We start from the raw sequence: 27,517 nt of genomic DNA, 5'->3' as shown, positions 1-27,517 counted from the left end.
TATATACATGTTTTTGTTTACATATAAGTTTCAAATTCTTGGTTTTTTCTTTCTTTCTTTTTTTTTTTTTTTTTTTGGCAGATTGAGTTGGAAAGTTTAATTCTTTTAGGTAAATACCTAGGAGTGTGATTGCTGGATCATATGCTAACGTGTATGTCTGACTTTCTAAAAACTACCAAATTGTCTTCCAAAGTGGCTGTACCATATTGCATGCCCACCAGCAATGAATGAGAGTTCCTGTTGCTTTGTGTCCTTAACAGCACCTGGCGTTGTCAGTTTCTTGGAATGTGTGCCATCCCCCACATCAGCACCTATTCTTTCTAGTGAAGTCATTGCCTCGAAACATACTCTGGGACTGAAACTTCCATTATGGCAAGAGCTGAAGCAAGAATCATTCCTATTTTTAAATCCAGGTCTTTATTTTTCCTGTGCACATATGAATGCAGGCATAACTAATAGTTAAGGCTTTTAAAATATATACATTTTAAGGAGGAAAAGAGGAGAGCGAAAGAGGAAGAAAGAAGGAAGGAAGAAAGAAAGAGAGAAAGAAGAAAGACTTATCTTTGGGTAATTTGCAACATGTTACATAAGTGAAGGATGGAATATTGCGGTCATAATTTGCAATCACAGAACTCAAAAACATAAATCTGTTATAAAATGTTAATGAAGTTATATTTACTGGGGTTTGTTTTTTTTTAAAGCTGGTTTCTGCAATCTGCAAGCTTTTGGAGAGCTAAAAGCTTTGCCTCGGGATGCAATTCCAAGGGATCTTGAGGCTTCCTCTTCATGGGTAAAGGGGCAGTTTGCGGAGATACATGCCTAATAGTCTCATCTTCTAAACGTCTTAGTTGTCAGCTTTTTTGGCTTAGGACACCATTCCAGCCTTCAACCTAAAGGCTCTCCCTGCACATAGCTCTCCTCCTTGAGTTAGAATAGGTCACCCAGGGTCCTGACTCAAGGATGGAGGATAGGGGTTGTCTTTGAATCTCTTTGGCAAGTGGGAAGGAGGGGATGTCTCTTTCAACTGAGATACTCTTTTCTGTGAAACAGATTCTGGTTTCACAGTGGCTGGACGGCAAGGAGTCTGGATTTGCTTCACAGATTGGAAGTGACCTCAAATGGGGCAGCCTCTTCCCATGCTACAGAACTTCTACTTGCCATAGCACTCCCAAAGACCGGGGTTCCTAGGATCCCAAAGAGCACACGAGGTGATCCCAGATTCAGAAATACATCTCAAACTGTCTTGTGTAAGTTTGAATTTGAGTCAGTACGTTGCACCTTCAGCTTCCTGTTATATACTCATTATCAGGTGGTGGTGGAGTGAAGTTGGGGAGGAGAAAGTTGACTAAATAATCTTTCGTTTATAAGAAAATTAGATCAAAAATCGTAAAAACACCTTGTGGATTCCATAAAAAAGTAGTAAGAGTCCTGTGTGCATACTTTCATATATTTGGATTGGGGATACTGCCCGCTTTGCAAAGCCCTGCCTGGTGCAGTGTTTCATGTGGACCTCACAATCAAACCTGGCACTTCACTGGGACTGAGACAGAGTCCCATTTTCTAGGTGAAGAACTGAGGCTCTCTCAGGCAGTCACACAGCTTTCAAACAGTGAGTAGAGCTGGAATTAAACTCTGACCAAGTTCCATGCCATGCAGCTGCAGCCACATAGCATCACCCTGACAGCCGATCCTGTGAAGCAGGAGACAGACGCTGCATTTTCACTGTTGTTTGTCCTCTGTTTTTGTAGCATCCCCAGGAACTTCCCCATTAGCCAGGGGGCTGTCCCCACCACCCTTCACCTGGCTCTCCAGTTGGCTGAGACGCTGTTTTATCTTCATCTGGGTGGCGTTGTACTCAGCCAGGAGCCGTGCAAACCTGGTCTGCAGGATGTCCAGGGAGGTGCCCAGCTGCTCCACCTTCTCCTCAAGGTCCTTGGGGTCCGCCCCCGCCCTGGCCAGCTCCTCATCAATCAGGTTGTCTTTCATCAGGATCTGCCGTCCTTTCTCCTCCAGGGCCTTCTTGGCTTCAGGGTACTCGGTGAGGGCCTCCATGAGATCGTCCTTTGAGAGGCAGAACAGGTCGGAGTAGCCGATGCTGCGGATGTTGGCCGTCCTGCGGTTCCCAGACTTGCTCCCCTTGATGTTCAGGATGCTGATCTCCCCGAAGTAGCTGCCATCGCTGAGGACCACGAACTGGGTGACCCCGTCATCGGCCACCACAGCCAGCTTGCCCTCGTTGATGATGTACATCTCCTTCCCAATGTCCCCCTTCTTGCAGATATAATCCCCAGGGCTGAACACGGTGGGCCGCAGCTTTAGCACCAGCTCCACCAGCAGCCCGGCCTCACAGTCCTGGAAGATGCGGACCTTCTTCAGTGTGTCCAGGTGCACATTGATGGCAATCTCGGCCTTCAGCTTGTCTGGGAGGCTCTTGAGCACCTCCTTCTCATCCACTGTCTTCTTGTTGGCCCACAGGTAGTCAAACCACCGGATAACCCGTGTCTCCAAGTCCTTGGTCACCTTGCGGAACTGCATGTACTGCTTGATGGAATCAATCTTGGCCTGGAACTCTGCCCGTGAGGCGTTCATATTCGAGATCATGGAACCTACATTGCCCACAATGGTGGCAAAAATCAGAACACCCACCAAGAAGTCTATGACCACAAAGAGATACTCCTCATCTTTGACGGGGGGTGGGGTCTCACCAATGGTGGTGAGGGTCAAGGTGGACCAGTAGAGACTGTAAATGTACTTCCTGGAGAGGCGCCCATGCTCTGGGATTGAGATGTTTGGGTAGACCCAGGAGTCCGTCCCAAAACCAATGAACTTGGAAATGGCAAAGTAGATGCAGGCATTCCAGTGGATGATGATGAGAATGTACAAGACCAAGTTCCCAATCCTGAATATATTGGGATAGTTGGTCCTTGTCTCTGTGCGGTCAAAGAATTCGAAGAGCCGGGCAAACTTCAGTAGGCGGTTGAACCTCAGTTCTGGGTAGTTCATGCCCACCTGTAAGTAAGCCAAGTCGGTGGGGACCAGGGACAACACATCCAGCTTGAATTGTGTGGTCGTCTTGTAATGCTGCCACAGCCTGTCAGTATCACTGACCATTAAGCCTTGCTCGAGAAAACCTAAAGAAGAAGATGGAGGTCACTTGGGCATCACAGAGGCTGACTTTTTATGACCATAGCACAAAGAAAGGCATTTTACATCATGGCTACACAATATGCAGTGATACATATACAATAGAAATGATTTAAAAACAACACTTACCCTTACTGCAGGAAATGCACTCTGATGTTTTCTATTCTACAAGGTTCTAATCTATTCTATTGAATTTTTTAAAAACATAGGTTGATTGGGTAAATTTGAATATAAATTAGGTATTAGGTGATAACAAGGCATGATTTATTAAATTTTAAAAGACAAATGGAAATTATATATATATATTTTTAAAAAGGATCCTTTAAAGTTAGAGCTACATGTTGTAAATCAAAAAGTGATAGAGGGCCAGGCACGGTGGCTCACACCTCTAATCCCAGCACTTTGAGAGGCCAAGGCAGGCGGATCACCTGAGGTCAGGGGTTCGAGACCAGCCTGGGCAACATGGTAAAACCCGTCTCTACTAAAAATACAAAAATTAGCCAGGTGTATTGGTGCACCCCTGTAATCCCAGCTTCTTGGGAGGCTGAGGCATGAGAACCACTTGAACCCGGGAGGTGGAGGCTGCAGTGAGCCAAGATCGCACCATTGCACTTCAGCCTGGGCAACAGAGTGAGACTCTGTCTCAAAAAAAAAAAAAAGTGATGGAGGCAGATCTCAACTGATTTAGAGGTTTATTTTACCAAGGTCGAAGGTGCACCTAAGAGAAAGAAACACAAGTCACAGTAGGATCTGTGGCCTGTGCTTTTTCCAAAGAGAGTTTTGAGGACATCAATACTTAAAGGGGACAGAGTAGGCAGGAGAGGAAGGAAGAAAGAAAAGAAAGGGTGGGTAGGCAATGAGGCCAGTGGTTACATTCTTGTGAGGCTTTGATTAGCACTCAGTGAATCTACATGTGAAAAGAGGGAGTGGAGGAAAAGTAAACTATGCAATCTACATTTTACATAAGATAAAGTAAGCATGTGAAATTACAGCTAACTGTTTGGGAAGAAGAGGAAGGCAGCTTTTGCATGACTCAGTTCCCAAGCGTTAACTTTTCCCTTTGGCACAGTGAGTTTGACTAACGGAGACTTTCTATTTTCTATTCAAAATGCGAAAGTGCTCACTGCCTGGGGTTGGTTTATGCCAGCCAGGAAAAGAGTGGATGAAACAAAAAAGCAGAAACAGAAACAGGAAAATGAAGCAAGAAAAGGGTGGATGAAACAAGAAAAGAAAGAGATGAAATGAGATGGGCAGAATGTTGATAACGACTGGAGCTGGGTGAGGGTACACGGGGATTAATGATACTATTCTCTCTGATTCTGCATATGTTTGAAAGTGTTAATAATAAAAATGTAAAAAACACAGCCACGGCCTCCCAACTTGATTTCAACAGTCAGCAGTGGGGTGCAACCTGCCTTTTGAAAACACCTTGCGGGAACACAGTTCTCCTTGGTTACAGATGACTGTTACCCAAGGGGCTGTTAAAATATATGAAGTTCAGGACCCACCCCCAAAGAATCTGACTGGTCTGGAGATGGGCTGGACACCTACAGCCAGAGGCATTATGATGAGTGAAATCAATCAAGGAGGCAATGACCTGCATTCTTTTCTGTTTTTTACATTTTCAAACATGCATGAAGGTAGAGAGAATAATAGAATTAATCCTTTTAAAATTGTGGTGAGCATCAGAATTTCCCTGAGGGCTGTGTGAAACACAGAGTGCCAGCCACCCTACAACCTGGAGGGTGGGTGCAAATCTAGCAAGTTCCAGGTGATGCTAGGGCTGCAGGTCCAGGCCACTGAGGCTAGACTGAGGGCAAGACGCCCCACTCTGTTCAAACTGAAAATCTAGTGTCCATCACAACAAAGAATAGCCCACTTCTCAGCCCCCAGTTCTTCTTAGCATTATTTGTTATACATGAGTTACTGAGGGCCTTGATCTTTATGTAGCCTCCTGTGCCTCCAGCCTCCTCACACTTCTTTAAGATGTCTTCTCTCTTTTAATGATGTTTTCCTTGGGATGTGATTCCTGTGCCTCCCTCTCTCCCAGCGTACTGCTGTATCTTGGGTTGCTTAAGATACTACCCAAGCACAAGTGTGGAAGGAAACCCTTAATCCTCTTCAGCCTTCTACATTGCATCTCAAAAGGAGAAGTTAGAAGTCAGCCAGAGGAGGGACCGGTTGTCACCGCCAGCCAGGTTAAGGATAATTCCCCTACTGCTAACCACAATCCCATCTATAGATCACAGATTTGGCATGGAGGAATTTTTCCGGAAGTCATTGTTTTTACTCACAATTAGACCTCCACCTAAGTCACGTACCCCACGCCTACTTCATGGATCAAGACCCTTTCACATGTAATTCTAGAGTTGTAAGCCCAGGACCCTTTCATATGTAACTTCTAGAGTTGTAAGCCTTCAGAAGGGCAAGGATTTTCTTTGCTGGGGAGCTCAGCTGTTAGGCATCTATGCCGCCACAGCTCCCGGCCGAATAAGTCACCACTTCCTTCCCAGTTCAGTGTTCGAGAGGTTTGTTTCGCCACCTTCCCTGCTTCACAAGAGGTAGGGGGTTAACGTCTGAGTGACAGTGTCTCATCCCACTGAAGCTGGGCTGAGACCAGGGACCATCAGCCCAATGGGTCACTTACAGAGCTCGTGTGTCTATGGAGTTTAACATGACTGCAGCAGAGGGGCAGATGGCCAGGGCTGGCTAGGTCACCTGGGCAAGCCCCAGGCTGTGTATCTGAGGTCTTCTAAGTTATGATGCTAGGCATCGGTGTGGAAGCAAATGGGGGACCAGCCTGGCATGGCTGGGTAGTAACCGTGGCAAATCACTTGGTGTCTCTGGCATTGGTTTCTAAATCAGCAAGCTGGAGGTAATCATGCCCGCGCTTCTCGTCTCATGCGGTGGTTCTAATGAAGAAGCAAGACGTGTTTGAAATGCTTTGTATATGGACCCACATGGGGGTTGGCTACTGTGATCTGGTGGTGTTTACATCAACAGCTATTACATAGAATTATTGTATTTTACCATTTTTTTTTTTTGAGACAAGGTCTTGCTCTGTCACCTGAGGCCATGACTCCCTGCAGTCTTGACCTCCTAGGCTCAAGCAACCCTCCCACTTCAGCCTCCTGAGTAGCTAGGACTATAGGCACACACCAGCATGCTTAGCTATTTATTTATACATATTTTTGTAGATACAAGATCTTGCTGTGCTGTGCTGGCTAGTCCGGAACTCCTGGCCTCAAATGACCCTTCCGTCTTGGCCTCCCAAAGTGCTGGGATTACGTGTGTCTGCACCCACACCTGGCCTGGTACAGTTTTTAGTTCAAAAATCTTGGAGGCGAAAGGCAGGGCTTCTACCAGCTTAGGCAGTATCTTTGTGCAGATTAGAAAAAGGAACCCCAAGGACACACAGTTCAGCACCTAAGAAATGAGTGGGTGGGTATCCTTCCCCACCCCCAACCAGAGGTGATTTGAAGGACGTTCTCATTCACCTGGGCCCTATTTCAGATTTTCGTTCTTCATATGTTAAAACTCCTCTGAAAGCCATGGAGTAACATGTCCTGGATCCTCTGACTGGCCAAGAAGAGAAACTCCAAGATTGCCTGAGCTCTCCTTCCTGCTCACCCCAGTACTGAGTAGTGAGAGCGAGAGGTTCTTTGAGATTACAGTTCAGCCTGTCTCGCTCTGTCACCCCGGTTGGAGTTCAGTGGCATGATCTTTGCTCACTGCAACCTCCACCTCCTGGGGTTCAAGTAATTCTCTTGCCTCAGCCTCTCAAGTAGCTGGGATTACAGGCACATGCCACCGGCCTCAGCTTATTTTTGTATTTTTAGTAGAGATGGGGTTTCACCACGTTGGCCAGGCTGGTCTTGAACTCCTGACCTCCAGTGAACTGTCTGCCTTGGCCTCCCAAAGTGTGAGCCACCGCGCCAGGCCCAGTCTGCTTACTTCAGAGGCGTCAACAACGAGGCCCAGAGAGACGGCCTGACTTGCTCAAGGTCACACAGCTTGTTGGAAGAGCAGAGCCCAGAGCTTAGGGGTCCTGGCCCCTGCTCAGTGTCCTGTCCAAGGGTTCTGTGTAGAGGGGCTTGAGGCAGCACCACCTACCCTCATGGTCGGCGGTCCCCAGATCTGCCTGGCCTCTCATGGTCAAAGGTAGATAACGTCCCATGTACCGTGCTGGGTCTCTCAGAACACTCTTGTGGGCGCCATGGTCCCCTCCCCAGGCCCAGGCCACACCCACCTGTCCGAGTTCGCACGAACACATCCAAGACATACAGGACATCTGCCGAGTAGTCCAGGACCAGCCACAGCATCAGGTATTCGGACTGCAGCTCATCAAAACAGGCCCTAAACAAGCCAAGTGGGAGATGGACGCCTGTGTGTGTGTCCAGAGCACGGACCACCCATGTGTGGGCACCGGCTCTGTGCTGAAGTCATGGGTCATGTCATCCGGGAATGGCCCTGACTGCCTGCGGTGTCACTACCTCAGCGTAATCACCCCAGCTTCTGATGAGGCAACGCTGTCTCTGAGAAACTTTTCTGTCCCACAGTCACAGAGATCCTGAGAAGAGCCGGGACTGACCCCAAAGAGTGACTCCATCGCTGCTCAGCAGAGAGCTATAAGATCCCAGGAGGTACCATTTTCCAGGCCTCACTGGCAGAGTCAGGTAAAGGGGCTAAGGACTTACCCTTTCTGGGGTCAAATTTTGACAAAAATAGGAGAATTTCAGAGAAATTAACATTGGAAAAGACAGTAAATATTTTCCACCTTCTCGATCTTTCTGCTGTTTCCCACACAGGCAGCACCCCCAGCTCTCCTTCTACCCTCACAGGCCCAGCAGCCTGTCCCTGCCGCCCACCTGCAGCTTGCTCAGCACCCCAAAGTGTCCTGCCCACCTGGAGGAGGAGAACAGTGCCCAGCTCTGCCTCCCCAGAGCCCACGTGCACCAGAGAGCAGCAGCTTGCCCAAACACCCCATCCTGCCCGCTCACTAGGACATGCTCCAAGTTCTTCCACTTTTCACCTACCCTGCAAGCCCTCTGAAGGGCGAGAGATCACTCTTTGCTCAGATAATCGAAAGCCTCTGCTTCCACATGGATGGCATCCCTGACGTGCTGCATGATCTGGAATGCCCAAACTCACCAAATAGCCTCTTGGAGCAGTGGCTCTCTGTCTTGCAGGCTTGCTCAGGAGCACCCCAAAACCCACTGCCTACTCTCAGAAGGACAGGCAGGACTCACCTCTGCATCCTCATTTTGTGTGCTGGCTCAGGAGAGCCCTGAAGGCATCATCTTTTCTCACATGCGTCTGGCCCCACACAGCTCAGAAGAGCCGAGACCTGCCTCTGCACACCGGTCCTGCATACTTGCTTGGGAAGTCCCCTAAGCCCTCCTGTGTACCCTCAGAAGAGCAGCAGCAGCCTACCTTGCATCGGTGTCCTGGAGCAGGCCTGCTGGGAAGGCCCCCCAAACCCCTTGCTTACCTAGAGAGAGCAGCAGGTCATCCTACTTCCCGCTCTGCAGCTTGCAGCCTGCAGGCTTCCTCAGAAATGCCCCTAAGCCCCTGCCTGCCCGGCCCCCGCCGACCCCTAGCAGCAGCTCCTTGAGTCCTTGGTGGGCAGCATGCTCAGCAACGTTCCCTCTGGTATCCCCACCATGGAGGCATGCTCAGAAAAGCCCAGGCCCCTGGCTTCCCCTGAGAGGAGCAGCATCTCCCCTCTGCATTCACAAACAGCAGGTTTCCTAGGAAAGGCCCTCAATACATCTTCTGTTTATTAGAAGAGTAGCAGCGGCCGGGTGCGGCCAGCACTTTGGGAGGCCAAGGTGGGTGGATCATTTGAGATCAGGAATTCAAGACCAGCCTGGCCAAGATGATGAAACCCTGTCTCTACTAAAAATAATAATAAAAAAAAAATTAGCTGGGCGTTGTGGCTTATCCCTGTAGTCCCAGCTACTCAGGAGGCTGAGGCAGGAGAACCACTTGAACCTGGGAGGCGGAGGTTGCAGTAAGCTGAGATTGCACCACTGGACTCCAGCCTGGGCAACAGAGTGAGACCCCATCTCAAAAAAAAAAAAAAAGAGTAGCAGCTCACCCCTGCCTCCCTATCCTGCAGCATGTTCAGAACCACTTATGCCTCCGAAGACCAGCAACTGCCCTGCATCCTCCTCGTACCACTCACTTGAGGGGACCCCACAGTGCCGGAGCCTGGCTGTCCACCTGAAGCTCAGTCCCCACCCATGCTTCGGAGCGCCCTGATGGTCCTCTTGGGAAAGCTTCTATTTCTAAAAGGAGAAACTGAGGCACAAGAGCTAAGTGGTGGCCATGAGGGGCCCAGGCCTCAGGCCTCACGAGTGAGAGTTGGAGCTCTGCCTCCTTGGCCTGGTGCTCTGGTTCCCTCCTTTCCGCTGCACCTCCCACCCCTGTCGCTTACCTGCAAATAAGCAGACACCAGTTATAGAAGACGGGCAGGGCAATGGCCGTCAGCCAGCGGTAGTACAGGTTGCTGGAGGGGTCCACCACGAAACCATCCTTCTTCTCCTTCTTCCTGGAAACACAGACACAAACAGCGCACTGTGCTCCAAGACTACAGCTTTGGAGGGTTTTAGAGATCTGGATTTGCTTAGAGACCCAAGGGCAATTTTAGGCTGAAGCCCAAGATGTGGCTGTCCATGACAGAGTCCTCTTAGTCTCAAGGGAGTCACATGAGGAGTTCCTGTAGGGGAAGACAGGCTGGGAGGTAGGGTAGACTCCGGAGGTCCTTCTCTCTCAGCTCAGTCCCAGGAAGTCATGGTCGACTATAAGGTAAAGATGATGACGACTGGGCGCAGTGGCTCATGCCTATAATCCCAGCACTGTGGGAGGCTGAGGTGGGCGAATCACGAGGTCAGGAGATCGAGACCATCCTGGCAACATGGTGAAACCCCATCTCTACTAAAAATACAAAAATTAGCTGGGCGTGGTGGCGGGTGCCTGGCGTGGTGGTGGGTCCCAGCTACTTGGAAAGTTGAGGCAAGATAATCGCTTGAACCCGGGAGGCGGAGGTTGCAGTGAGTTGAGATCATGCCACTGCATTCCAGCCTGGGCGACAGAGTGAGACTCCAACTCAAGAAAAATAAATCATAAATAAGGTCATGGTGACGACACTCCCATGTGCCCATGGCAACATTCACACCTTTAGGATGCTGGAAATGAAACTGCAGATGGCAATGTCACAGAGGTCTGCTGAAGTCTGGGGGAGCTTCCAGAAAATGCTGTTTCCTAAAGCCCACTTACCTCTTCCAGGGCTGGGGCCTGGACATGTGCATTTAAGCATTGCCTGGGTAGTTCTGAGGCAGCTCCCCTCTGGACAGAGTTAGGGTGCCCCACAGTATTCCCTCGGGAACCCTGTCCACCTCCCTCACTGTGTTTGTGTGGATGTTGTAAAGGCTCATTTCCAAGGGCTTGGATCCCACCCCTCCAGCAAAACCTTGGGAATACCCTAGGTTATGAGGGCCCACAGTGAATGAAATACATCGCTTATGGTGCTCAGCTTTTATTCGCAGAATGTCCTGCAGATTCAAGTTTACAGGCTGTACCGGAGGCTTTCTTTTCGTTGGGTCCACATGTCCTCTCTGCCATCCTGCGTGACCCACGCTGGCCCAGGCCTTCAGAGTGCTCCCGTGCCTCATCGGAGATGCCAGTGACTTCCTCCCTTCACCTGGGAGGAGCAGCAGCTCCCCGCTGCATTCACAAACAGGAGGTTTCCTAGGAGAGGCCCTTAATCCCTCTTCTGCTTATTAGAAGGGTATCAGTGGCCAGGCATGGTGGCTCACGCCTGTAATCCCAGCACTTCGGGAAGCCAAGGTGTATGGGGATCACTCCACCAGCGTAGAGACCCCTCCGTGTCTCCGCCATGATGGAGTTAAGAGCCCAGACATATTCTCCCCCCGCTGAGGGCAGTCGAGCTGAGGAAAAAAGAAGGAAGTGATAGAGGCCTGAGTTTGCAGAAGCCTATTCTTGATCCACTGAGCTAATGGCATGTCTGGGTGAGGCCTGCGTGACTATTTACAAGACTATCGTCTCTTGAAGTTCCCATTCTGGGCTGGTTTTATGACTCTGTCTACCTGCATTCACTAAATCCCGTGATCACTCACATGTTACTAGAAAAATGCTACCCCTCAAATTATCGCTCGCCTTGATGTTATTTACCATAACTGTAGTCATTGATAAGAGGATAAGAATCTTTATAGGATAAAAATCTTTTGTTTGTTTTGGGTTCAGCGATCTTTAGATAAACCTGTATGCTACCCCCTCCCATGCTTACTTTGTAATTTTCTGTTCCCTCCTGATAAAACTTTTGTAATGGGACCTACGTCAGTCACTGTATGAAAAAACATATATAAGCATCTGTGCACAAAGAATAAATCGTTGATCTGAGCACAGCTCGTTTCAGACCTCCAGACCTATTTTTCTCTATCTCTCTTTTCTTCTGTGCACTCTCTCTTCCAGGTATTAGGACCCTCTTGCTGGTCAAGAGACCCCCGGCAGACGTGCCGATCTCACGGACCCCAACAAAGGTGGGTGGATCATTTGAGGTCAGGAGTTCAAGAACAGCCTGGCCAACATGGTGTAACCCCATCTCTACTAAAAATACCAAAAAAAACCAAAAACAAAAACAAAACATAGCCGGGCTTTGTGGCTCATCCCTATAGTCCCAGCTACTCTGGAGGCTGAGGCAGGAGAATGGCTTGAACCTGGGAGGCAGAGGTTGCAGTGCGCTGAGATCGTGCTACTGGACTCCAGCTGCAAGTGCAAAGTCGCTCACTGACTGGGCTTTGGGACGTTCCCAACAGCTCTCATCACCCCGAATTCGGGTGAAAGTTTGTGAACACTGTACCTTCCAGTGCCCCAGAGAAGCCCTCAGCCTACCCTGACTGTGTGGCCCACTTGTGAGGGCAAACAAAATGCTTTGGGTGGGGGCACATGAGTGGGTTCACAGGGACAGCCCCCCATTGCCCACCTGAGGCTGCAGACAAGCAACTCTCTTTACTTGTAAGCGCCCCTTGCATTCTGAGAGCTCAAAGAGGATTCATTCTGCAAGATAGGGGCTTCACATGGTCTCAGGAGGCATGGTCTCCAGCCTGGGACTGACTTTTCCTCAGCTCCAAGCACCTCCTCCCCTCCAGGGCCGACGCTAAGGCCCCCTGAAAGCGTTGCTCCAAGATACCCAGTCCTGGACCCCTGCAGGGAGGAGTCAGGCCTGCTGGGACCATGGCACCCCGTCAGTACTTCCTCCTCTTGTTTTAGGTAATTTTTTCTCTTTTCTTTTTTCTCTTCCTTCTTTTCTGCCTTGTTGCTGGATGACGCGGGGGGACATTTACCCCACCTTCCTCCTGCTGCCCCATGTGAGACGCCTTGCTCCCTCTTTGCCTTCCTCCATGATTGCAAGCTTCCTGAGGCCTCCCCAGAAGCAGAAGCTGCTGTGCTTCCTGTACAGCTTGCAGAACCTCAAGCCAATTATTAAACCACATTTCTTATGAATTACTGAGTCCCAGACATTTCTTTATAGCAACGTGAGAATGGACTAACAGACTTGGCCAAGGTCACAAAGCTCTAAGGTAACTGAGTTGGGAAACAGATGTTCTTAACAAGTATATGTACATATAAAATATGTTTGTCAGTCTGTGTATTCAATATATATGCCCAGGAAGAAGATGGAAGTATATTTGCCAACATGTTAAGAGGGGCTATCTCTGATAGTGGAATTCCATGGTTAGCATAGCATGAAGTGCAATTTTTGTGTGTGCGTGCTCCTGTGTGCTTTTCCTGCTTTCCAAGTTTTCAGCAAGCATATTTCAATAAAGTGAATAGGAATAAAAGGTTAGTAAAACCATTAAATGAAAAGAGCAAGGAAAGTTACCCCTCCTCTGTCCTCCAGGGTGACAGGAACTCTGTTTTCAGCCACTGGAGTCTTAATGTTGAGACACCAGCAGAGGGCACTGCCCTCAAGCTTATTGGGTGAGCTTTGCCCTACAGTTGAATCACATTGGGCTCAGCTTGCCTTGTGCAAGATACGTGGCTCTGGATTACAGGCCTTGGCCTTTCCTCTGCTACCAAATCACTGAGGGCCTAGGAAAGACCCAGCACCATCCGGCTGCATCCCCAAATCCACCCAGCACTGCCCCAAAAGAACCCTACACAGAGCTGCAAAATGATGCTGGTTTTGGCTGGGAACAGTTTGATGGAGAAGGGAAAAATTATTCAGGACCAATGACAGCAAGTGAAAATGACAGAAATGGAGTGGAAGAGTGGGGGAAGGTGTTCATAAGTAATTACGTTTTTGTGCCCAGGTGTCCTTATTTTGGGACAGTTTCGTCCCTTGGTTCTTGGCTTCAGAGTGGACCTGTGAAGTGAGCCTATTTATGGAAAGATTGAAGATCCAGGTGCAGCCAACGCTGCCCACCCACATCCTTGTCCACACCCCAGCCCCAGGACAAGGACACCTAGAAACCCCCAGGACCTGTCCGTGGTTTCAGTAGCTGGAGCCTTTCCCCTCCTGAAAGACTTGATACTGCGGCTGCAAGGGTGTTTAGCATCAGGTTTGGCTATAAGTTGAACACACATCACTCTAGCTATTGCTTTGTAGATAAAATCATCTCATTTTTCTTTATGGCTGGCATTTGGGTCTCTGGATTTGATGTCCAAATTTATGCAAACAAAAGGCATGCTTCCTTCATGGAGAAAAATAGAAAAAAGTTCTATCTGAGGAACAAAAAGAGAAATAACAAGAAAAACCCCTGGCCCATTTCTCTGTCAATCGGAAGTCAAGAAATCAGTGTTTCTCACTGATATCATTATTTCTCCTAATCTCCAAGTAAGCTTCCCCCTCCCCAATAGTGCCACGCTCTCCCTAATCTGCCACCTTAGTGTCTGGTGATGGAAAGGAATTACAGCAAGTCACCCTCTCAAGAGGCTATTCTCTGGACATATTTAAATTGCCTTTTTCCACTGGTCTGATTATGCCCCGAATTGGCCCAAATTGGCCTTAAGACAAGGGCATTTCACTGGGACACAAGAGCCTAAGGTTGTAGAATCTTAGCCTTTGCATCATTAAGGAGAATCTCCACTGCTCTGTCAAGGAGCTCCGGTTCTGCACCCTCAGCTATATCGCGGTATAGAGTGCTAAAGCTTAAAGCATTTATCTGATCCAATTCCTTTGCTTCATAGATGAGAAAAATGGGAGCCTAAGAGATCAAACAACTTCCCCAAGAAATCATACAGATTTCATCCCTCCCCCACTTCTGTTCACAGGGATGGATTTCCAACGAAAGGAACAGGATTCTAAAATATTCTACTGGTGTTCTAGGAGGGGGAGCAGGAGCACTCGGGAGAGAGGCCAAGCAGGGCTTCTGCGGGGGTGGCGGGTGCCGGGCCTGGGGAGGGCTCTGCTGGGCTGGTACTCACTCCTCCTCCTTGTTGTTGCTGGTGTTAGTGTTGTGTTTGGCCAGGGGCCAGGCGCTGCAGGGAGGTAGAGAGAACAGCAAGAGTCTGAACTCAGATCCCGTTCCTTGGGGCCATTTCCCCAGGGGATTACCATGACCCCCACCCCCATCCCACTGCTCCCAGCCTTTGCACTCACAGCTTGAAGAATACAGGGTGGTATTGTCAAGGCCAAAATGCTTTGTGATTAGTTAGCTCGGGTAAAAGCCTTGGGGGAAGAGAGGGTGAACACGGCTAAACTGAGGCTTTTGAAAAAATGAAGATTCAGCCGTTTGAGTCCCTTCCAGCTTCCCTGCCTCACATTCCACTCAATTTCCTTCTGTTCCACCCTGGGTGGGGCCACGTGCCAGGCACTAAGAGGGGCACAGAAATGGACCCCTGTGGCTTCTGCCCTCGGCACTTCCAGGCCTCTTGGGTGGAGGAGGTCTTGCACCTTCTGCCCAGGGATGGAAGCAGCCCGCAGCCGCAGCAGCAGCGACTGGCTCCCTCAGCTGCAAAGGCTCTTCCAAATAGCAGGACAAGTAATTGAGCATAGGCAGGATTGTTGCTGTTTTCAGCTTATTTAAAGTTGCATTTTGCAGTACTTCACGGTGTTCTATAGGAAAAGGAAGTATCTCTGTCTGCCAGAACACGTTTTCGACATAGCTGGGTTAAGAAAGCCAGGCAGACTCGCAGGGCACCTCACATGGCTGGGTTAAGAAGCAGACTCCTCACAGGAGACCACGGGGGCCGGAGCCTGAGGCAGGTGACACCCCCACCTGACTCCCGGGGCGCTTCTTCCACGATGCTGGATGTCCAGCCAAATAAACGCCAAATGATGACCTCAGCTCATCCTGCCCAAATCTCCCTCTCCCCATCTAATATATGGCCATAACCACTTATTTCTGGATTGGTTCTGCTCATCTGAAAATCTCCCAAGAACTGGAACCGCCGTGGGATTGTGAAGAAGGGAAGGTTCGGCTCCGTGGGGTGCAGCGGCTGTGTGTTCACCATGCCTCTGTGCCCCTAACCCCACAAAGCGAAACCCACACAGGAGAACTAGGACCTGTCTGTATACACTTGGCTTTGCAGCAGAGACTTTGCCTCCAGAAAAGTTCAGAATCCTCACCCTCTGGAAGCTTTGCTGATTCACTGACACCATCCACACCACCGCAACCGTCTGCCCATCCTCACCCTGCCCGCAAGTGATGGATCAGGTGTCTGTGGAGTGGTTGGGGTCTGCCCTGGATGTGGTCCTAGCTCAACTCCCTCGTTCGTCTGGTCCCATTGGGAAATGGACAGATAGTCTAACATTCATCTCTAAGGATGTAAGAAGGTAATTTGGTCAATTTAAATAAGGAAGTCTTTGCTTGTCCAAAAGGAATTAAACCAGTCAAGCTGGCTTGCTGAGAAACCTCTTCCCCCTACACCCTCCATCTCCACTTTGACCTCTTTCTTACCTGTCTGCCTCCTTGTCTTTCTGTCTCATGGTGCTCCCCGAGGGGACTGGATACCCAGCCCTGGGAGCCCGGGACGTCCCTGCACTTCTCTGGGCCAGCACCCAGGTCCTCCTCAGCCTCCTTCCCACAGCCCAGGAAACCCAAGGGTTTGCGGTCTGAGTGCATGTGAAAACTCTGGCCTTGCCAACTCAGCCAGGGATTCTCACGCCTTTCCCTGGGTGTCCTATAGCAGTCACTGGCAAGACATGTCCTTGAGCTCTCATATTCTTTCTTAAAAATGATTATGCAGTCTGCCATCCCCTGCATAATCTATAACATACAAATACCCACTGCCACTCTCCACACAAATATGGAATTAAAATGGACACTCCAGGAAAAGCCACTGGTATTCCCCGAGACTTCATCACCTTCACGCCCCAGGGACCCTCATATGCCCATTTGAAAAGCCTCAAACCTGAACCCATCTTCTCCTAATTGACATAAAAGCAGATGGTTTTTTTCTCTAGCAAATTATATAGGGACTGTTTGTTCTGCAATAATCATGCTTATTTCTATCTTTACATCTTATAAATCTCAGCATTATCTGGAAGATTCAGCCAAAAAATAGTTTCTTGACCCCCCATTCTCACCTCTCAGAAAACAGTTTCTGGGTGAGAATCCACCTATTTGGGAGGCTGAGGGGAGGTCAGCTTCCCCTCCATGTCTCACCTCTCCTCCCTTCCAGACAGACCTGAGTGTCCTAAAGAGACCCTCTATGCTCAGCGACAATTGATTCAACCTGTGCTGGCCCAAGGGTCTCTCTGCAGACCATCTGCTGGGGAGACTTTTCATGAACAAGACGGAAGGGGAGGCAGCAGCCCTGTGTCTGCGTGTAAGGGGCTGCCAGTCTGACTGCAGGTTTATCTCCCAGTTAGGGTGGGAGCGATGCAAGATGTACAGGGGCCCGGGTTCTGCAGATCTTCCCTCCAGAAAGCCAGCGCTCTCCCACCCCTCACTCTACTCCCACCATTGCGCCCTTCCCTACCTGGTGTTTCTCAACCTGATCTGGGACACCGATGGCTCCCCTTGAAAATTCTGACCAACTTGTGGACTCTCTTCCAGAAGAATGCATGTGTGTCTACACATAACATTGAGGGTACCATTTAGGCACTCCCCAGGGATCCTGCTATAAAAGGCCCTGTTTTTGAGCAAGATGGGTCACAGTGCGGTCTAGGATGAAGGTCCTTTGATGAAGAGAGATGGGTAAGGCTGGCATCCACAGATGAGTTTCTGAGAACATGATTTCCAGGGGACCCTAATGGGAGCTCTGTGTAGGATGAGGCCAGCAGCCAAGTGAGGCTGGGGGCTCTGGTTCAAGGGTTTCCTCTCCTGCAAGGCCTCTCGGACTCAGTGGAGGCTGTTAGAGCATGAAGTGCTACCCCAAGGGCTAACACTTTCTTCAATGAACAGCACATGGGGATGAGGTTCCAGGTCACCTGTGCTGCAACCAAACAGGACCCAGCAAAGCAGAGGCTTCCTGCCCGGCCCCAGCGAGCACAGGAGGCCCTTCTTTTTTCCTTTTCCTTACCTTCTCTCTCTGTCTCCTGGCTCCTGGATGTCCACAGTTGCCTGGGCATTGCTTTCTTGGCTAGACACCTCCTTAAGCTCGGCTCCATGAAAACGATCCGGAAAAGAGGCTGGTCCCTGGTCCTGGTGGTGCACGTGCCTGGCGGCCCACCTGCGCAGCGAAAAGACGAGGCGCGACAGCCTGGAAGGCGACACAGGCACTGAGCCAGGAGAGGAGAAGCTCCCCACCCCTACCTCCCACTCTTTCCCTCTCTCTCCCTCCCCCGACTCTCTGTCTGGAGGGGCCTGGCAGAAGCAGTGACTGCCAGCAGGGCGTGGGTGCTGGGAGCCTGTGGTCTAAGTTTGCATCTCGGCTCCATGGAGACCATTTATCCCCTTCTCCCTCCACCCTGAAGTCAGGGGCAGTGCGTCCCCTGAAAGGGACACTCTCTTTATTACGATTTGACCTTGTAGCGCTTGGATACTCCCTAAGGCACGATCCTTCAAACCGGGTTAACTCAATCCTTTTGCCCAATGGAGAGCTCTTTGTTATGACAGCCAAGCACAGGGAGAGTAAAGCAATGTGGGTTTTATACCATGACAACATCCCGAGCAAGGTTTCGATTTATTTATTTGTTTGTTTATTTATTTTAAAGCCCCCGAGATCTGATAGAGCAAGGCTTAAAGGAACAGGCATCCAGGTACAACCTGGAGTCTTTTCCTAGTTTTTATCTTATTCAAGTTTTCTTATACAAACTAGAGTTTTCTCCCTAGGCCTGGGAGGTTCTTTTGCAACTTGCCCTGAGCCGTCTCCTGGAGCCCGGCCCTGACAGGACCTTGTCATGAGCTCCAGCACCTGCAACCGTAGTGCCAGTCCCCAGAGCGCATCTGAGCCTGCGCTGGCCCATGAGGGGCCTTTCCTTCGCCCTGCTGAAGACACTGCTGGTGTCTCTGCCAGAGGGGAGCAGTGGGGAACGGGCCCAGAGGCTCCACTCTGTTTTTGGCTTCTGGTTTCCGTGATTTGGCATCTGCAGTGCCCTCCCCTGGATGGAGTGTCCCCGGCCAGAGTCTGTACTGAACAACCTGGAACTAAGCCATGAATTGTCACATACCTTGACCCTAATCACACACTTACGACCTTAGCCTAAGAGAATACATTGACTAAGAAAATGCCCCTGTAGACAGATGCTTACAGCTGCTGCCACAGACATACTCTGAGGTATCTGCCCAGCCCAGCCTCTCTGCTGCAGACACTTCCTGTACCAACACCCTTCTTCTGCCGAGAGGGTGCAACTGAGGTCATACTCCCTCCTCCAGCCTCAGACAACAGGACTAGGACAGACAAGTGATGCACAGGCAGCCACTCCAGCCTCTGCACTGAGAGCCACTCCAAGATGGGGTTGGGTGCTTCAACTCAAGGTCATGTGGTGAAGGCTGTTTTCAGCCTGATGGGAACAGAGAGAGAGCCAGAACGGAGGGGACATGCAGAAAGAAGCACAAAGACCACAAAACTCCATGAGAAAAACGGGAGGGGAAAGGCGGCTGCCTCCCCAGGTCCCTTCCCTCGAGCCCTGCTGGCTCTGTTTCCCTGAGATAGCCAGCCCTACTGAGCTGATGTAAAGGTGTTCTCTTTCTTTCTTATGACAAAGAACCTTAAGACAGCATTTTGTTAATCTGTCTTAAATTAAGACAGAACATCACTTAAATGCCCAGCTGCAATGGACTAGTTAAATAAACAGTGGTGGAGTAGCATCCTTCATAATGAAAAGCATGAAGAATAAGTAGACAAGTGAATTTCTTTTGCAATAACCTTAAGTGTGAAGTGTAGAATATATGACTACATAAAACTCTGGTGTTGGAAAAAACAATGTGGTGGAAAGAAATAATGAGCCTGGTGTTTGCCGAGCACCTGCCATGAGTTGTGGCTTGGCTCTGATGCAGCTTTCAAGCCGCCTGTGGGGTAGCCGTTGTTAGATGCATTTCTAGATAAGACTTGAAAAGGTGAAATGACCTCCTCAAGATGGGGTAGCTGTTGAAGCTGGAGTACGGATGTCATCAGAGGGAGGCAGAGCTTGGAGTCTCACTAATCTTGCAAACAAATGCTTTTGCAAGGACACCTGCCTGGGGTCCAGAGGCGCACCTGTGAGACCCTGCCAGAGCTATTTCAGACCTCACCCTCATCACCCTCAGCACACCGCTGTGTCCACCCAATCAAAGGTCTCCCGCGGCTGGCTGCTCTTACCACCTTCTCTGCTTGGCTTTTTTTCCTGAATTCTTCTAAAACTGATAAAGGCAGTTTTTCTTAGACTTTTCTGAGCTCAGAACATCTGACCCAAGAGGAAATTACTCACTGATAGATTGTGGGCTGCTCTGCTCCTGACCCTTTCATTTCCAAATCTTCAGCTTCACCCCCACCTAGCACTTCTTCCTGAGAGGTCGCTATCTTCTTTCTGCTGAAGCGTCCCCCATGCCAAGGTGGGTATTGAGTCTGATCAGTTACCTGGTGAGCCCCTGGCTGGTGAAGGAGCTTTGCCCTGAGTCAGCCAGTCCTCTGGTCTCCATAGTGATCCCCGGCTGCAGCACAGACGATGTCTCCTCGCACGGCAAGTGGGCTCTAGGAAATCAGATATGCAGCAAGCAGAATTGATTTCAAGCCCATCTACCTCCTGGATACAGCCAGGAGTGAGATGGTCAGATGTCCTGTTTAATAGGGAAAGTCACCCTCACAGATCCTCATCCCAGGGGCTCCCCACTTGTTTGCCTCCTGCAGATCCTGGCTTTTGGGATAAATGTGGCCTTTCTTTTACAGTGAGGAAGGTAGCTACCGTCCAGGGTTAGGTGAAGGGACGGGGAAGTGGCAGCACATGCTGGTCTGGCCCTCATCAAAGCACTAGGCGGGGGATATGGTGGGGGGAGGTGTCCTGGGGCCATCTCAAGCCAAAGTAGCTGCTTCCACAAAACGATCCTAGAACGAGGATTTTGGTTCCAACACTTCTCTGCCTACTGAATTTCATCTTCTGAGGGCAAATTGAATCCCTGCTCCTTAAGCCCTTCCTGATCCTCCCTTCTCACTGCATGTGCTGCAGCCACACTGCCTGGGCAGTGTCTTGTGGGCTTGTCTGGCAGCCTTCCTGGGAACCCACTGGTTAACACGAAGGCCCTGGAATACTGTACAGAACTGACCTGGCTTCTGTACACAGTTCAAATAATTTGTACAGTGCTTTCAAATGAGACTCCACTTCCCATCGTCCCTTTCGCCAAACTCTAGGCTCTCTCTCCTTCTAAGCAGAGGTAAGGGGTGGTGCCTCCCCTGTGCAATCTGTTGTGGAAAGTGTGAGCCCAGAAAGGACAGGTGCCTGTAACTCCATACGAGCACCAGTCGCAGCAGCAAAGTCTGGTTGAATTGCGTGGAATAAGACTAGGAATGTGTTTGGGAATATTTTCCTTTCTTTTAAACCTCCTGGGGCTGAGAGTTGATCAGCCTGATTAAAAGCCAGCCAGGCATTGGCCTCTAGGGATTTGCACTTCAGTCTATGAGTCTTGAGGAGCCCAGGCAAGACAAATTAATTCTATCATGTGACTTGTTCCAACCTAATCAGCCTTCTTAACAAGGAGGCAAGAATTAACGCCAGGGAAAAGCTTCAGTCTCTCCCTGGTGATTGATTAGAAGTCAGAGTCCTTGAATCACAGTGGCCGGGCTGCTGCTTCCTCTCTTCTACAGATTCCTCCCTGCCTTCTCCAGCAGCAGGGAGCTGGCTCCCACCACCCAGTCTGTCTGGGCCATCCTTTGACTGCCCCACCTGCCCGTAGATTCTTCCTTCCCTCAGCCTCCCCATATTGAAGGTATGTTTTCTGCTGGAACCACAGGGAGTCTGGCAGCTTCATCTTCTACCTTTAATGACTGACAGGGACCTGTGTGGCATCTGGGTTTCCAGGCCAGAAACCTCCAGCTCACCCAGCCATTGCTCCTTGGGGTCAAGTCTCTTCCTTGTCATGGTCCTTCTCCCATGAGCGAGTTCCTGGGGTCTTGCTTGACTGGGCAGAGACACTGAGGCCACCCTGCTGTGATTGGAGCCCAAGCTGGGAAGACTTTGCTGCTTTGTGTGTTTTTGATGGTCACCAGCTACCATCAGCAAAAACCCAAAGCAGTCCTGTAACACAGGCTGCTGCCAGCCAGAGGACCCCTGCTTGTGCATGTGCAATTACTTTTCTTGGAATTAAGTATTGGACCTTCCCATTGATCTGAATCACTCGATGTTTTAGAAGACTTGGTATGTAGAGAATACACTCACCTTTCCTTTCAACACCATCCTACTCACAAACACAATACATAAACCACGTGCCATTTACTGACTCTTTACTGTATGCCAACCACATACACTTTACCATTTCAAAACTTGCTGTCATCCACTCCATGAAGCTGCCCTGTATTTTCCTATGTGGCACAGATGAAAATAAAATTAATAGGACAGCTGAGGACTGAGCCCTGTGGCATGCCACTGGAGACACTGCTCTAATCCATACGGCTGCACCGTAGGCATGGCTCTTTGTTTTCCAAACCATCGGATTGAATTCTCCCCTTATACTCACAAGAAACCCATTCTCATCTGATTTGTGTACATGTAAAAGACCCTGTCAGAGGCCCTGCTGCAGTCCAGAAGCTACGATTCCCTTGCCCTCTTCATATTCTGTATACTATAAAGGTGGGATGCATGTTCCAATGTACCTAGGTTGGTTGCAGGAGGAGGTGGCAGAGGTCCTTGGATTTGAGCAGCTGACATGGGGGTGGTGGTGATGGCAGCTGATAGCTGGGTGGGGGCCCTGTCACAGCCTGTGTGCCTGGAAGATCTGGAGGCAATCCCAAGGATGGAGGTATTCTGCCGCCACCAGCAGCTCCTCAGGGAGCTCTAGGCACCAAACAGTCAGCCCAGCATTTTAGTGTAGTCTGGTTTCTGCTAATTGCATGAGGGCACATCCTGAGACCAGACTTATTTGCATTTGCAGCAAAGGAATCAGATGACATCAGAGCTGGTGGGTGGGTGAGGAGGGCAAAACCCACCCTGGATTACAAAGCAGGCCTGCAACCAGCGCAGTGAGAGCTGTTGCATGTGAACAGGATCTATGACGCCCACTCGGGGGGAGGAGGCAGCGTGGAAAGGTGGTAGGTCCTGGTTTGAGTCCCTGCTCCAGCACCTGCAGGCTGAGTGTTCTGAGGGATGATCACTAACCCTCTCTGGGCTTAAGTTTCCTGATCTTCAGGAAAGCAAATAAAGCAAAAGTTGGCAATTTCATGTGGATTTCAGTGCCCTTAAAGGCACAACCAGCCAGGAAGAACAGGGAGAGCCTTACAGGATGCAAGTTCCAGGGGCCTGATGGGGGTCCCACTTCCTTCTCAATGCCTGAAATTCTGCCAGATCAATGTCTTTCTTTTAGCTCTAGAGCTTTACCCATATTAAATGCCTGGGGGTGTTTACATAGTAAACCCCATTAGTTACTCCTCCCAGAAACTGATTTACCAGGCAGATGGAGGGAGGTGGGAAGAGAGGAAAGGAACTGAATGTCTGAGGTGACATTTGGAGTCCTCAAGCACACACTGAATAAAGGGAGATACTTTTGGCAACTAATACAAGAATGGGGAGCTAGAGCCTCCCTGGGAAATTAGAGTCCTGGGACCAGGCTCTGTCCTGCCTGTGGCTGGTGGAAGAGCCTGGGGCAAGGACTTGACAGGGCCTCAGTCTCTGTAAAATGAACAGACCAGACCAGGACAGCCCTGGAGCTTCCATCCCATTTGCAGGCTGCTATTCTAAGATCTCATGGGCGGACGATGCCTTCCAAGGAAGGGTCCCCTGAAGTTGATAGTTGGCAAGAATGAGAACAACTAGCAGAACGGAGAGACTGCTTTGAAAGACAACATAATTTTCACCTTGTAATGCTCAAGTTCTACATTTATTTGCAAAGAGGAGTTAATGTTGGCAAGGTGAAGGTTTCTTGTCACTGGGTGAGGACAGGGGCTCCCATGAGAACTGGAACTGGTAATTAACTTTGCACTCGGTGGAGCATCTGGTGTTTTCCACCAAGATGGGTTTGGGGACATGAGAGTAAACAGAGGTGGCCTTTCAGCACAAGGCTGGGGAATATGACACTTAGTTTCCCCCTTCTCAAGCCCTGAGGAACTTGAATCATTGGAATCCACTGCTGTTGGCCACATGTAATGAGGCACTGAAACCAGTGTGTTTTTAAGCCTTTGGTCCTGGAGAAGTGGGAAGAAAATGGTTTTCTTTGGTGATAATTGCTTTGGGCTCCACTCAGGGAGTAACACAAAAAGACCTCTCTTCTGTCAGAAACAAACCTCTGTGCCCCACAGCTCATTCAGAATAGCTACACCAGGAGATGGATCCAGGATTTAAGGTGCCCTTGGTCCGAGCTGCTGTTCTCTGTCGCAGAGAATAGCCTTTTTCTATTACCTTATCCTCACAAATGTGCCAGACAGCTTTTAAATAATTGAGCCAACTAAAAAGATCTAAGTAGAAATGAAAAACTCAAGACAATTTTATATTTTTGATATTTTCAGGGGGTAAAACGTTTTTATTCAAATGAAGTATTTTCATTCTTCCTTATGACTTTCCACTATAAAAATAATTCCAATAACTTAAAAACTGGGCCTCCAATTTGGTGAAAGACCTTGGTGCAGGGAGGTCTCAGGGGACAGAGACTTGGTCACGCCTTCCTCTTGGGGGCACTCAGCGAGGGGCCACCCCCACACACAGGTTGCCAGTGCAGGCTTCTCGGTATCACTGAAGATAAAGAGCGATTAACACGCATGTACCCCAATTCTCAATCATTTATTTCAAAGTTTTCTGAAGGGACTGGAATTTCAATGTGAACATGTATGGCTTGTCCAAAGACCATTCCTTCTCACTCCAAAATAGTGATTTGAAACCTTAAAATTTATATATATATATACTCACCAGAGTCCTTTGTTCAAATCAGTCTCACATAGAGACCTTATCGGTGGATAGACAGATGTGGGGCTGGGCTGGGAAGCAGGGGAGGGGCGGGGTCCAGCCTCCATCCCTGAGGCCACTGTACCCCATCCTGAGTATGCATTGTCACTCCTTGGTGACTCCAAGGAACATTCTGAAATTTTCTGACTGTTAAAGCTACTCTGGCCTCTGTAAGACAAAGCATAGCTCTCTCATAAAGGAAGCACTCTTTATGTCTCTCATTTTGAAATATCTATGGTGTTTCCATGAGATACTGTATTAATCTGTCAATTTACCATGTGAATGGTGGGGCCAGGGCCTGAGTGGAGCTCAGTAAGTGTCGGTTGATGGTCAGGCTGAGACAGCAGGGCTTGGACACAGGCAGGAAATGGCCAGATCCAGATGCCTGGTCCACTGGGGCTATCTGAGGTCAAGGAGAAGAGACCAGAGAAGGTCTACAAGAAGAAGTAATCATTTCCAAGACCAGGAGTGAGAGTCAACTGGGCACTTAACCACACAGCAGGGACTGTGCCAGAACCTCTGCATTCACATCTGCTGCAACCTCACCACACTAGGAGGGCAATACTAATACTGATTCATTTTGCAGATGAGAAAACCGAGGCTTGGAGCCATTGAGCAACTTTTCATAGCAGGACAGTTGCAGAGCCAGTGTTCAAACCCAGGCAGTCTGACCCCGAGCCTGTGCTGTTAACCATCATGCTGGTCGCAGAAAGTGCAAAGGAAGGAGAAGGGAGGACCTTTTCTCACCCATGCAGACGACAGATAGCATTGTCGAAGGGCATTAATTTAGAGCCCCTAACCACGTGGCTGACCCTAGAGCATGCTGTGACCCCTGTCAGCGTGCATTCCAGAGTGAGCTTGCAGAGAGTCTGCTAGAAGCCAGAGGTCAGTGGCTAGTATTAGCATGGCTTAACGATCTAGCAATTCATTTTGCAAATGGTCATCTTCTAAGAGGCCTTGTGAGCCCTCTTGAACAGGCCACAGGTCAAGCTAGGCTTGGAGGTCACTGGCCAATGCAGAGTTAGGGTGCGTCAGCAGCACCACAGTGCTGTCAAGTCAAGCAGACACTGTGGGCAGGAGCCGTAGCAGCCTGCAGACCAGGCCTGCCTTCTTCTGGGTGCCTACTCCAGTGAGTATCTCACCGGAAGGAGCCAGACTGAGACCCTGTTACTGCCTTCTCTGCCTTACAGAGTCTAGAAGCTCCATGAGATGCTTGGGTCATGCCCCACTGTAGGCAAGGGGGTACAAAGAGGAAAAGTTTCATTCTGCTTCAAAATCTTACTGCTCCCTACAGCCTCCATCCTTCTCCCAAGGTCTTGGGCCCAGGATCCCAGGATCCTGACATTTTTTTTTTTTTTTTTGAAAATGGGAAAAGGCACTCCACATTTTTATTTCAGAGCACTTTAAAAACAAAACTTGTCATCATGAATATCTTCTCTGTTCATTTGAGATGCACTGAAATCTCTTCAAAAACTAAATGAGTCTCTTGCCAGCTTTCAACTCAGGATTGTCTTTCTCAAGGACTTGGGAGGCTTTCTTCAAAATGGAATCCTTAAAGGTGATAGCTTTTATAAGAGAGTACAAGTCTAATTTCAGCAATTGCCTGGCTTGAAGTCACTAGCCTACCATGAGTCATAAACTATGAGAAATTGATTTCCTGTGGTAAAAGCATGCAGTACTCTTCATTGCCTTCTGACTGCTGCAAGACATTTTTTTTTAAAGGGCTCTTTCTTTCTTTTTTTTTTTTAAATTGTACTTTAAGTTCTGGGGTACATGTGCAGATCATGCAGGATTGCTGCATAGGCATACACATGGCAAGATGGTTTGCTGCCTTCATCCCCCCCATCACCCACATCTGGTATTTCTCCCCTTGTTATCCCTCTCCACCGTCCCTTAACCCCCCCACAACTGTCTGCAGTGTGTAATGCTCCCCTTCCTGTGTCTACGTGTTCTGATTGTTCAATACCCGCCTATAAGTCATAACATGTGGTGTTTGGTTTTCTGTTCTTGTGTCAGTTTGCTAAGAATGATGGTTTCCAGATTCATCCATGTCCCTATGAAGGACACGAACTCATCGTTTTTTATGGCTGCATAGTATTCCATGGTGTATATGTGCCACATTTTCTTTATCCAGTCTATCACTCATAGGCATTTGGGTTGGTTCCAGGTCTTTGCTGTTGTAAACAGTGCAGCAATGAACATACATGTGCATGTGTCTTTATAATAGAACAATTTATAATTCTTTGGGTATATACCCAGTAATGGGATTGCTGGGTCAAATGGAATTTCTATTTCTAGGTCCTTGAGGAATCACCACACTGTCTTCCACAATGGTTGAACTACTTTGCACTCCCACCAACAGTAAAAGTGTTCCTATTCTCCACATCCTCTCCAGCATCTGTTGTCTCCAGAATTTTTTTTTTATTATTTTTATTTATTGCATTTTAGGTTTTGGGGTACATGTGAAAAACATGCAAGATTGTTGCATAGGTGCATACGTGGCAGTGTGATTTGCTGCCTTCCTCCCCTTCACCTATATGTGGCATTTCTCCCTGTGCTATATCTCCACAACTCCCCACCCCCCGCTGTCCCCCCCATCCCCCACAACAGACCCTGGTGTAGAGTGCTCCCCTCCCTGTGTCCATGTGTTCCCATTGTTCAACACCCATCTATGAGTGAGAACATGTGATGTTTGATTTTGTGTTCTTGTGTCAGTTTGCTGAGAATGATGGTTTCCAGGTTCATCCATGTCCCTACAAAGGACGCGAACTCATCGTTTTTGATGGCTGCATAATATTCCATGGTGTATATATGTGCCACATTTTTCCTGTCCAGTCTATCATCGATGGGCATTTGGGTTGGTTCCAGGTCTTTGCTGTTGTAAACTGTGCTGCAATG

General features: G+C 49.1%; 1 protein-coding gene across 1 annotated transcript in view; it reads right to left on the bottom strand.

Moving 5' to 3' along the window:
- Positions 1-408: 408 nt before the first annotated feature.
- CNGA3 (cyclic nucleotide gated channel subunit alpha 3) overlaps positions 409-27,517 on the bottom strand; it is a 67,953-nt gene continuing 40,844 nt past the window's right edge. The window contains exons 3-8 of the mRNA XM_012475873.2: positions 20,116-20,229; positions 17,638-17,817; positions 14,596-14,649; positions 9,584-9,697; positions 7,394-7,500; positions 409-3,131 (exon numbers count right to left, since the gene is read on the bottom strand). Coding sequence (XP_012331296.2) covers positions 1,720-3,131; positions 7,394-7,500; positions 9,584-9,697; positions 14,596-14,649; positions 17,638-17,817; positions 20,116-20,229 — 1,981 coding nt within the window. The 3' untranslated portion in view covers positions 409-1,719. The remainder of the gene's footprint in view (positions 3,132-7,393; positions 7,501-9,583; positions 9,698-14,595; positions 14,650-17,637; positions 17,818-20,115; positions 20,230-27,517) is intronic.

The sequence above is a fragment of the Aotus nancymaae genome, unplaced genomic scaffold (genome assembly GCF_030222135.1).
Source record: "Aotus nancymaae isolate 86718 unplaced genomic scaffold, 86718_ANA_hifiasm-v0.15.2.pri h1tg000131l, whole genome shotgun sequence".
Taxonomy (NCBI): Eukaryota; Metazoa; Chordata; class Mammalia; order Primates; family Aotidae; genus Aotus; species Aotus nancymaae.
This window is presented reverse-complemented; position numbering and strand designations above follow the sequence as displayed.